Source organism: Scylla paramamosain, chromosome 15 (genome assembly GCF_035594125.1).
Source record: "Scylla paramamosain isolate STU-SP2022 chromosome 15, ASM3559412v1, whole genome shotgun sequence".
NCBI lineage: Eukaryota > Metazoa > Arthropoda > Malacostraca > Decapoda > Portunidae > Scylla > Scylla paramamosain.
In genome coordinates, this window is record NC_087165.1 from 8,371,012 (window position 1) to 8,383,511 (window position 12,500).

The 12,500-nt window shown below is 38.9% G+C and overlaps 2 protein-coding genes across 14 annotated transcripts in view; both read left to right on the top strand.

The window, feature by feature from the left end:
- LOC135107359 (CUGBP Elav-like family member 2) overlaps positions 1-8,656 on the top strand; it is a 142,609-nt gene extending 133,953 nt beyond the window's left edge. For 9 of the 12 annotated variants that reach the window (XM_064017107.1, XM_064017110.1, XM_064017111.1 and 6 more), the window contains 3 exons: positions 398-619; positions 1,084-1,214; positions 4,285-8,656. In XM_064017107.1, the coding sequence (XP_063873177.1) occupies positions 398-619; positions 1,084-1,211 (350 nt within the window). In that variant the 3' untranslated portion in view covers positions 1,212-1,214; positions 4,285-8,656. The remainder of the gene's footprint in view (positions 1-397; positions 620-1,083; positions 1,215-4,284) is intronic. The other 3 variants (XR_010271722.1, XR_010271723.1, XM_064017103.1) reach the window with 3 other exon arrangements.
- A 3,260-nt stretch (positions 8,657-11,916) lies between these two features.
- LOC135107361 (glucoside xylosyltransferase 1-like) overlaps positions 11,917-12,500 on the top strand; it is a 12,475-nt gene continuing 11,891 nt past the window's right edge. The window contains exon 1 of one of the 2 annotated variants that reach the window (XM_064017112.1): positions 11,917-11,970. In XM_064017112.1, coding sequence (XP_063873182.1) covers positions 11,932-11,970 — 39 coding nt within the window. In that variant the 5' untranslated portion in view covers positions 11,917-11,931. Of the gene's footprint in view, positions 11,971-12,039; positions 12,260-12,500 lie in introns of those variants that run through there. The other variant, XM_064017113.1, reaches the window with a different exon arrangement.

Sequence of the window (12,500 nt, forward strand, 5' to 3'; positions counted from 1 at the left end):
CTGAAACATATTTGCACCTGTTTTTTTGGGGAGGTATAAGTTGCTAATTATTAACTTGTTTTAATAGTGCATGTGTTTTTCATTATATGTTTTTGGTGATTAATTGTTTGTTGGGGAAAGGTACATCTTCATTGATATGGGACGTGGATCGTGATTGCAGACACAAATTTGTGATGTTGGTTGTGCTGCATTTGGCAGTAAAGTTTTGCAGGCAAGCCTTACAGCACTTTGTACATGGCTTTCTTCTCTCTTTCCCTGATAATGGGTAGTACCACATTAAAATCATGCATATTACACATTAAAAAGTAAATAAGAAAATAATAAAGTTGTATGACCAAGTAAGATGTCACAATTAACTTTTGTTTGAATGGTCATAATAGTAAGGGTCTTCCTGCAGGATTTGCCAACAATGTGACAGCTGCTACAGGCTTGGGGGCAGCAGCCTCCTCAAACCCTGCCGGGAAGCAGGTGGAAGGGCCAGATGGAGCTAACCTCTTCATCTACCATTTACCACAAGAGTTCACTGATCAAGAGCTGGCCCAAGCTTTCTGGCCATTTGGCAAAGTCATCTCTGCTAAAGTCTTTATTGATAAACAAACAAATCTCTCCAAGTGCTTTGGTATGTAAAGTATAATTTGTAGGTTTACTAAAACCCTTCATTATATAATTTTACTCACACACTTTTTAAATAGAAGTCAGGCATAGTTTGAAAAGAAAATGGTCAGAACATTACCTTATTATTTGTACAGTATAGATGAACTTCCAGTCAGGTATTGAAAGACTTGAACAATATTCTGTGGTAAAATGGAAGATTGATTTGATAAGAGAGTTGGTAATTTCTAGTTGTGGGATTTGCTTATTTGAACTTTTTACCTGAATACTTTCAGACCTCAGAAGTACAGAAAATATTTTATGATAAATGTGAATACATCAAACAACAAATAAATTATGTGACTAAGATGAGCTGTAATCTTCAGTTTCTTAAGACATTCATTCATGTTTCATGATAGGTATAATTTTGTATAGCAAGCTCCAGCATTTGTGTGCATAGAATCATGATGATGTTTGCATGTTACATTGCAGGTTTTGTATCATATGACAATGCGTTGGATGCCCAGCGAGCCATCCAGCATATGAATGGTCAGCAGATTGGCAACAAACGCTTGAAGGTGCAGCTGAAGCGATCCAAAACTGACTGCAAGCCATACTAACAGGTACTCTTAGGGTTAAGCAGACTATGTTTTACTTACAAGTCAGTTCTTCCCACAGTTCCAGCCCTTACACCCTATTTATCATACAGGCCACCATTTAGTTTCATAAATAGTTCCTCCAATCCCTTCCCACACCACCTTGCCTGTCAGATAGCCATTGACTGGCCAGCTCAAGTAATAACTTCCCAGACTGGACAATCAGAAACAGTGTGTGCTTGTGTGGCCTGAGTCATCCCCCCGGAGTGCATCAGGGCTTCTCCTTGGAGGGAGAAAGAAAAGCTGTTAAACACTAAGTAAGGAAATGCCAATCACAATACTCACCGTGTGCAGGGATTGTCGGGTATGCCAGTGTGGAAGTGTTGGCCCATTTGATTTTTTTTTTTTCTTTTCTTTTTTTTTAGTGTGAATTTACAGTATTGATATTTATTTCTTTATTTGTATTTATAAAAAAAATTCTTGTTCAGTGTGAAGTATCTTGCTGTGTACAAATATTCGTCCCATATCAAGTCTTTCAGTAACATTGAATTAGGGCCACAGTTCTGTGTTATGGGGGAGTCAGTTGGGCTCAGTGGTCCATGGTACTGAAGGTGTAATATATATTTATTGTATATTATCATCTGTGAACATGCTGTTGCTATCTAAATATTGGTGTTAGTGTCTGCAAAATGTTTTTGTACTGACACACTAGAGTAGATGAGGTCACTGCATTGGAAACTACAAGAACAATATTTTCTGTCCAGAACCCAGAGTTTATCTTGGGACAGGACACACACAGCACAAAATGGCCTCAGTTATTCCTGGTGTGTGACTTGAGCTCAGTCCACCAGCAGAACAAACAGCTATGAGTAGAGTGAACGTGTTCTGCAGTGTGCAGGGACCACTCAATTCCTGTGTAGATATTGAAGATTTGTTTACTTTCAATGCATTTTGCAAATTTGATTTTTTTTATGTTTAAAACAAAGAGCAAAAAAGAACATTCATAAAAACAATAATTCATAAAATTTTACATTATGATGTATAGTTTTTTCTTTATTCATTAATTTATTGCTTTAGTCCCTTCCATGATGTAGAAGGAATCATCTCCAGTAGCTCTCAGAACTCATAGTTGATTGTGTAGTTCACAGATGAAGAAGTTTGTCTTCATAAATGTTGCACTGGCTGCTCAAAAGAACTGTGATAACCTGGTGTTGTGTTCACCAAAGCTGAGGTAGTCCCATGTCACTGTCAAACATGCATGAAAAGGTAGACTCTATTTTATTCAGATAAATTATGAAATTTCAGATGGGTAGGTTTTGGCATTCACATATCAGTGCCATTACTGACACTCAAAGATGTTACAGTGCTCCTTATATGGTCCTGAAACACAAATTCACCAAGTCCACAAGCCATGTAAAGAATCACAATGAAGCGAGAAAATTCAGCATTGAAATGACATTGCGTAGCAAACCGTCCCCCTCCCACTGACGCCCACAGTAGCAAAGCCCAGGCTGCTTTAGTACCCAATTACTCCAGTGCTTTTTTACAAGCGTGCCTCATTACCACTGGTTTAACCCTCACTATTACACACTTAAGACCTCAGATCTCACTGATGTGTCACCCCCTATGTGCTGCATCACTACAGCTTACTCTGTCCCAGACACACTTTTGCCTTCCTGGAAGATCACCTCCCAGCTCTCCATCCCTTTCTTAGTTCACCTCTCAGCCTTTCACCTACAACTGGCAACCATTATATCTATTTAATAATGCTCTTCTCTATGTTTCTACATGACCAAACCAATTTAACAAATGTATATTTTTGCTTTTACAAATAAAAGGGTTTTTATGAGTCATTATTTATTTGACAAAGCAAAAGTGGAGAAATTCATGCCAAGATATATTTTTCCTCAAGAACATGATCTCTGTTATTAAAATATAATCCCTGTGTAGCTGTATCTTCATTGATAGTGCTCATTGTTTTATATATTCTTGATTCCACTATGTTATAATTGTCAGTGTGACAAGAAAATCCTGACTTACTATGTGAACTTTGAGAAAAAAATATTATGATAACCAAATATATTAACACATGATTATTTGAAATCAGTAATTAAATCTGAATAGAAATGCAATCTCAGCAGTTACTTTAGGTGTAACTGATGGAAAACTTATTGTGAATGTTTCATGTTGATCTTATTAAAGCTGAAGGTGCAAGTCTACTGTTGAGCAACACACTGGCTGGGATGTGGTGGAGGTTATGCATTGCATTGTGACACTGTAACTCTGAGATGTTGTAGTTATGCTTTAGTATGTTGACATGTTCTCATCTCAGTCTGCATCAAGATTCTTTACAGCTCCTTCCATACTGCTTGAGATTCATCTCATCGCATCTCTCTCTCTCTCTCTCTCTCTCTCTCTCTCTCTCTCTCTCTCTCTCTCTCTCTCTCTCTCTCTCTCTCTCTCTCTCTCTCTCTCTCTCTCTCTCTCTCTCTCTCTCTCTCTCTCTCTCTCTCTCTCTCTCTCTCTCTCTCTCTCTCTCTCTCTCTCTCTCTCTCTCATTATTAATTTATTTCATGTTTTGCTTCAGTAGCAACAAAAGGTTATCTTAGTTGATTGCCTCACATTCTCTGTCATCTGTGTCTCTTCCATACCTGAAGCCAAGCTTGCTGTGGTCTGTCCTGGTGCTCCTGAGTGCTCACAGTCCAACAGTTAACCTAACTTATTGTCCTCAGTAATATATCAAAATGTTTTAATTCTTGAATGTGAAAATTACTACCCTTTTTTTTTTATTTACTTTTTTTGTTACAACTTTAGCAAGGCCACAAATCTGCCAACTTCCTTGGAAAATGCAGACAGTGTGGCCTGCCTCCATTGCCTCCACTGTCAGCATGCCAGTGACTCACAGAGGGAACGTGGATGTGATATATTTCTTCTAGTCATAAGGTTACATTCCAAATGAACTTTATGTTTTGTTTTTTCAGAAGTCATGTCTAGGGTAGGGTTTCATGTTTGCATGTATCCTCCAAGAAACATACAAGTTTCGTTTTTTGTGCCATGACTTATACGTGTTTTCTTTTTTTCCGTTGGTGACCTATAGCTGCCATGTTGTGCTGTTCTGCCCCGTGCCCCGTATTGCCTGCCGTCCGTATAACAGTGTCTGCGTCCTTCTCCCATCTTCGTAGCACGTCTCATACGTACGTATGTATACGTATGTGTATGCCATGTGGTTGTATACTCTTGTGCAGCTACTGTCACGTCACTTACGCTAGCAGATCACTAACTACCCAGTCAGTCATCACCTGTCAGCCTACACACCAGGTAGGCTCTGTAACCTCTCAGCTGTGCTTGTCACAAACACAGACAAGCAACCTCACCATAAGGCTGTCATTTGCTATTATCTGTACAAAGGAAAGAAATGTTTAATATTACATTTTAAATAGCTGTTTAAGAGTAAATAATGTATACTGTCCTTTTTATCCATTTTTACTGGATCACCCATTACTTTAAGGAGATGGACAAAGATCATTACTCGTCAAAGCCTAACTGTCCAGTGTGTGTTGATGACCAAAAGTTATGATATGACATTCACTGGTAGCTCCATGCATAAGTTACCTATTCACAGTAACTGGCCCAACCCTCCCAACCTGAAATTATTACCACATTCAGTTTCACTTTCAAGCAAAAGATCATATTTTTTCAAAAGATGGGAATCAGTCCCTACCTGGGGCTGGCCGAGGCAGCTCCTAACTCACACATCATATATAATGTCCTCATGTACTTACTATGTGCCATGGCTTCTTGAAACGTGTAAACACTAAGCATTGTGTTTTAGATATTACATGGAATATATGTTTTGTAAATGTGCTATCAAAAATCGGAATGCATGCTTATAAATATTCATATACTGTCTTGTACTTTCATGTACTGCACAAAGTGATCATTAATTTTTATCAGTACAAAAGTAACAACTTTTGTATATTTATTGTAATCCAAGGTCAATATTTTTATAGCAGTCTTTGCATTGCTTAACTAGAAAATTTATCAGTGTTTGTCTTCAAAGATTTTCTAGATTATAGTATGACAAATCTTCCAGTCATTTCAGCTCTCATCAACACCTGGCTGGAACACTGGGAGGAGGAGGAGCCTCACCCCACACCCAGGTGTCACTGCCAGCTGGGGTGCACACCAGCTCCCCAGACCCTGGTGTGCACCCCAGCTGGCTACTGACCCCTATAGTGCCCTCTTTGTAGTAATCTGAAATGTATTGAAGCTGTGCATAGAGTTGGGCCTTATAGACAGTATCGGATTCCTCTCTGGCACGGTTTAATTTCAGGCTTAATGGAAATAGTAGAGATGTACTTAAAACATTTTGATAAGGGAGAGACTAGTTATATGCCTTTGTAGAGCAGTGGGGAGGAGAGGCAGGGTGTGGCTTGAAGCTCTCTTTCAGATCCTCTCGTTGTTTCTGCTGTTTGGATTTCCTCGGGAGAGTGTCTGAGGCTGGGCCAAGCAAAGACATTAACTAGTCTATCATTGGTAGTTTCCACAAAGAGGGCATCCCCTTCAATATTGTTATTGCATTTTTGTGACTCATTTTTTTATTTCAAAACTTTTCTGAGTGGAAATGATGATATAGTGGAAACTTACCATGATCTTACTCTAGTATTATTCTTAATGGAATTATCACATTTTTATCTAGAATTTTCTTACATACTGTGGTTGCTTGCAAAAATACTTGGTTATCCCCCTATTCACTATTCAATTAAATGAGTTGAAAGTACTAGTTTTCCCATCCTTCATCAAAGCAACTACTGTGACCCTCCACACGCTGCCTCAAGTACATTCTATTGGCTGTAGGAAACGTCATTATACTCAGAGCAGACACACAAAGCCTGGGCTCACCCTGAAGATAGTCTGTCAGATGACTGTGATGAGTGACAGGCTGTGTAGATGATAGTCTGTCTGGCTCATAGACCGTAGGATAACCAAAGAAAATGTGTTTGTCTATGTTTGTTGCAGCCCAGAGATATGGTAGACTGAGGAGGTGTCCCTGAAGGTCCTATATTAAATTTTGTTCATGTCTGTTCTCACCAGGAAACTTACTATACATGTTATTTATTACCATGTTTTTGGTATGTTAATGTTCTTTTTAATATGTCTCCTGTGTTTTCTTTCCCCCATAAGTATTTTATTAAATGAAGTGGGGTGTTCCATAGTGACTGTGAGGCAGACATATTTCACTTGCCTAAAAGGTCAATGCCATCTCTGTGCCTTTGTTTTACATTGCTTACCATTTTGTGCTTACACTGCAGCTAAGAGGAAGTGTCAGTCCTTGAGTTTCTGTTTACAAGAGACATTAGATAAATACCCTGTTACAATATAGGAGAGCTTTCATGTGTAGGTGGATGTGCTGTTTAATGTAGTTGTGTTAAAAAAAAAGATATATATATATAGAAGTTAGGTTTAGAGGGAAGTTTTTGATTTATTATTTTTTCCTTTGATTAATGTTGTATTCAGCAGTAACTATGGTAAGAATATATATCTTAAATGTATTTACTGTGTTCTGTTGGGTTTGTTTCCAAGATAATTATGTATGTGTGTAGTCAATAGCTAGCTGTTTGGTTTTAGTTTGATTTTTACAGGTTATTTGATTTTTCTTCTCTTTGTTTTCCTGTATGTAACGTGAGCACACCTCAAGCATCCCTGTTGATTGTGTTTCTCTCGTGGTGTGTGCACTGCCGGCTCTGCAGGATGTGGGGTATAATTAGTCCATTCTCTTAAGGCATCTTACCTTATATAGCTTTTTTTTTTTTTTTTTTTTTTTTTTTTTTTTCCAGAGTTAATTGTATTGATATTTATTATTAGAAGTTATGTGTCCTTAAATTGGACAATTAAGGTCAGGTGTCCTTAGTTATTATTGTGTGTCACTAGGAAGGTGGTCTCATTTCTCTGTGTGTTGCATTTTTCTGCTTTTGTTAACTTACTGTGTGGTATGAAGAGTTATTTGAATAAGGGGAAGTAATTTTCAATTATTGGTTTTAACATTAAATTTTGTTTAATTTTATCCGAAGACAGAACTTGGCCAATTTTTGGCTGATCCTTGAAAATTCTAGTTTCTTGTACTGTAGTGGAGACAGAGTACCCTCATGACTGTACTTTTCTACCTTATGTTGTGGTTATTATGTCCTGTGTACCGAGGTGTAGATGGAGTAGCTTTTATTACAGTAGGGGCACGTCTTGATGCTATTGAAGAGTGAACCATGATTTTTGTACATGGTCCCATAAAGACCGAGTGTTTGTAATGCTTCCCCGCCTCAGTAGCCTGGCAGCGCCGTGGCCCTGCCAGGCTGCCTGTACTCAGGAAAGACTCTCCCGTGAGAGCCGTTGTCCTGTCCCGATTAACCAGAGGACTAACATTCAGAGAAGATATGTGATTTTTGAGTCATTGCCACACTGGTATGTGTCATTATTGTTCACGTCATACAAGGTATTTTTCCATTGATAGTGGAAATTTATGTCAGTGGAAGCCCTGTTCACAACCTCTATAAACTTAATGCTGGATGCCAAAAGCATGGCCCCCCATTTCAGGCTCTGCAATGTACTGTGATTTTAAGACCAGTGAGTGTGCATTTGTGTAAGTGTTATGCTTTGTGTGGGTCCCATAGGAAGGACAAACTTTGCAAGATGTTTGGCAGGAACTTTTTGTCTTGATATAAAAGAGAAAAAACACTTCAGATACTGTTAACAGGTTTGGGAAAACTAGATTCCTCGGCAATGTGTGTGTGTGTGTGCGTGTGTGTGCATATGTGCAAGGTGCCTGTACCACCACCACCACCACCACTGCCACACAGGGTCTTGGTCAGATGGTTTCCTATATTTGTCTTCACTACTCAAAGTTGTGAAATTGGTTGTGTAGGGATTTTGAAGTGTATGTTCAGTGCCTGTTTGGGGAGATAAATAGTAGTGTATTGTCTGCTTGCACTCACTCTGAATGTATTGGATGAGAAGTACTGTCAAGTAACTTAGTCATTGAAAAGTGAACTCGTGTGAAGCTGTAGTGTTACATTTCTCACCCGTCTTGTGTTTGGTGTGTGTGAGCTGCCTATACACTCAACACACCTTTCAAAGTAACCTCCTAGTTTGTCAAAGGAAAAAAAAAGCAAACCTCAGTTAATCTTGGGTGATTCAGTTTGAATGAGCAAAATTACACATTTCAGGTAGTACTACAATACATTCATAAATAAAATGAATACACTTTTTTGCCTATCACTTGCTGTTCATAGTTAATGACTTCAGGCCCATTCACACCTGACCGGGGCTGTCCCTGTGCAGAGACTAAGCTGGTGGTGCAAGAGGACAATACCAACGCGTGAGTAGTTGTAATTTTCTACTTCCAAACAGCCAACCCGTAATTTTGTAATGAAATGTACAAGGATATAGAGGCAGAAGAATAAAGTATTTTCAAAGGACTTCTTCATTTCTTGCCTTGGGAGATGGGAGTGGGTATGGGCTTGGATAGTATTTGGATTATTTTTAGTCAACTTTATCCACTGACATAAGGAGTGGATGAATGGCGAAAAACGTAAATTAAATCTGCTAGACATCAAAGGTAATTTAGCGCCATGGGGAAGATATAACGGAGAAAAGTAAAGAAAAAAGCAGGAGTGACAAGCGAATTACCGAGTATGCTCAAAGGAGGTAGAGGTAAGCACAATGAAGAAATAAAAATGATGGGGGGGAAGGGGTTCCCATGGAGGTTGGGAAGTCTTGATTCCCTGTCATAAAAGTCACCATTGCTAGCATGAAAAGGTACAGTATGATTCTTGGCTATCCCCCCATAACAAAAGAGGTGTTACTAGATGTGCAAATTTCATCAAACTACAAGTAATGAGCCAAGTTTCAAATGAACCACGAAACAGTACTATATAAAAAAAAAAAAAAGGAATTTTGTTGCCCTTGGCCAGTGTCCCTCTTACATAAAAAAAAAAATAAATAAATAAAGCTGTTTTATTTCCTCACTGATCTTTGGAATACATAACATATTTCTGTTATTGGGAGAAATGTTATAGACTTTACAGCAGAATTGCAATGATTTGTATGATGGAAATAAACATCATAATGTATAGGAAATAAACAGCAGAATGATGTGCATAAAGGGAAAAATATGCACTGTCATGAAGATTACTATAGACGGATATCACTGTGTACTCACATTAAAAAAAGCTAGTTGCGTGTATAGATTGATAGAAAAGTACGTGTTTTCATGAATACAGTATAGAGGGATGCATGCAACAGCTGTGACTGCGCAGGTGTCGTCACACTCCAAGGCCAAGCAGTCTGAAAAGTAATATGTATATGAGGTGTCATTCCATGTGGCAGCGCCTCCTGGACCTGCACTGACAGGATATCTGTCATCGGAAATACAAGGCAGGTAGGCGTCATGGAGTTGTTTATTTATCTATTTTTTTTTATTTATTTTATTTATTTTTTTTTTCGCTAAATAAGTATGGTTTATATGATTTGAAACACTTCTGCACCGCACCTCCACTATGATTAAAGACCAATTATAAGGGTTTTTATTTTTTTTTTTTTTTATTTTTTTTTTTTATTACTGTTCCTAGTGACAAATTAACAAAATTTCTACATTACTAACAGGAGAACCCGGTGAATCATGTCGATCTGTGGCCTTTGTAAACAGTGGTGAGAGAAGAAAGTGTTTCTGAATACTTAAAAACAACCATTTGTATTTCCTTTAGTATTCTCAAATGATATTCTCGTATCAATATTATAATACTGGGCAACATACATTTGCAGTACATTTGTGGAATTTTAGCATGCGGTGCAGTAAGAGGTAACAATTGTAATGACTGAACGAGAAACCATTACAGCACCGTTCACCGCAGAGCAAGTGTTGACGTCACGCGCTTGTTAATAATGTCGACGGCAAACTCTCACGTTAACAGCAGATCATGCATCAATCTCTATCAGATTTATATGAATTTACTTCAATTTAAATGCAATGTTAATCTCTCTCTCTCTCTCTCTCTCTCTCTCTCTCTCTCTCTCTCTCTCTCTCTCTCTCTCTCTCTCTCTCTCTCTCTCTCTCTCTCCATCACTCAATATCAATTTCCTTTCCTCCCTTCCTCACCATTACTCATTACTCTCCCCTTTCATATCTCACTTTTCTTCCCTCTCTTCTTCCTTCCTCATTCTCATTCCCTTCCCTCCTCTCTCTCTCTCTCTCTCTCTCTCTCTCTCTCTCTCTCTCTCTCTCTCTCTCTCGTGAACGCAAAATCCATACTTACAGAGGTTAGCCCGAGTATTTCTTTGCAGTAAGTTGGAAAACGGCTTAATATGAAACCATTGTGGTGTTCCGAGATTAGCAACACGTAAATGCTAATAAATTCCCAGGGGAGGAGAGAGGATCCGCAAGGACTTGATGAACTGATTGAAACTAACACGTACAGCGCAGTACACCATTGCAACACACAAAGGACTGTATTCTGAAACATATTGGCGTCGTATCTCTAATACTTTGACCAAGCTCTTGTGGAAGTTAAGACTTTTCAAGGTTGTTTTCGTGATTCCAGAGACAGATTAATAAGGTATGCATATTATCGATTGGTGAAGACACTCATGGGAACCCTGCGTATCATCTCTTTGACCTATTAAAAGCGTCGCGGTGAGAGAACAAAGAGCCTAGGTGTTTCTTAAGAATAAGCCAAAGATGCGCTCTTCTGCATCTCAGGTGTGCAATTAGTTCTAAAAGTGAGAAGGGAACAACAAATTATTATCATTATTTTCAGGTGCAGTAAGGTGGTCCACGAGACTATCCCTTTCCACTACGGGTCGGCGGGGTAAGAGTGTGAGTTATATAACAGCTAGCGTGTGGTGGTGCTTTGTCTGGGCCACCCCTTGTAGGACTGCCGGCCTGATTATTATTATTATTATTATTATTATTATTATTATTATTATTATTATTATTATGGAGTCATAAGAACAACGAGTCCACCAATAGATATGACTCAAATGTTAAATATATACATGTATTATACTTTTGTCCTTAACACATCTTTAAACATTTTAATGGGAGCAAAGCAATATTAAGAGTGAAAAAGATAAATAAAATAAAATAACCAGTCAGTTTAGTCACCATTTTTATTCCAAGGTATTTCAGTTGGCCGTGATGAGAGAATCGTTTTCTTCCGTTAGCAGGTATGTCGTTGGGTACCGTTATGTCTCGAGACCCGTTACTGAGTCAGAATGTACCGTTCCATCTACTGCATCTTCAAATACGATTTACAGCTCTGATACCAATACATTAATGATACTAATGGGTATCTCTGTATATGTATCTACAATTTGGCATTGTTAGCGATGATCGGGAGGCAGACGAGAAGGGGAAGTGAGAGTGGGAGGGGTGAATGTACTGTGACGGTCGACGATGATCCTTTGGTGGCGGTGATGCACATGATCATATGACTCGAAACTTCCCACGAGTCTCCGCTACAAACTTTAGCAAATAGCAGATCTGTCTTTTATCACGAAAGCAAATACGGGTTTCTATTGTACCTGGCAAATTATGAATAAAGAATAAAAAAAAAAGGGGGGGGGGAGGGTGGGGGCTCCGAAAAAGGTTCCGTTAGATATTCAGTGTTCCGGTTTCTTGACCCTCGTTTGTAGTCCATAGAACCTTTCAAGTTAATAAGAACACAGGAATTTACAACGATGAAGTCACTATCTCATGATTTTCTTAGGAAATGTGTCGGAATATTATCTTACGGTAAGTAAATGGAAGCGGTTCAGGCAAAAGGAGGTTTGTGGGGTGCAAGGAGCGGAGGAAAGAGAGGAAGGACGGAGCGAAAAGGAGGCCAGTTAGGCCAGCGGCGGCAGACGAGGAGGTACTAGTGTGGGTGATGCCTGGCTCGGCGTGGCTTTTACTATGCTAGAGGAACCCTGCCGTTGATGTTCCCGCTTTGCTCTGTGGATGATAGTCAGTCTGATGAAGTTATAGTGCAGTGAAAGACTGTGCATCGAGCGCTTGAATCATGAAACCCCTTTGTTTCCGCCGGGTAAGTAATTTATTTATTTATTGTCGTAACGAGCTGTGAGTTAACAAGCTAATTAGTCTGGTTGGTGCTTAGTGCTGATAAGCTTACGTGTTGCAATTAGTGGAAAGTATCGTGTTTTCCCTTAATTAATCTTGTTTCCAAACTATGGTAGGATGGTTATAGTGAATTCAGCTTTACGTGGTGCTCTTGATGTTGACTGTGCTTGTCCTGCATTTCTGTCACGTTGTTAACAAATATGACG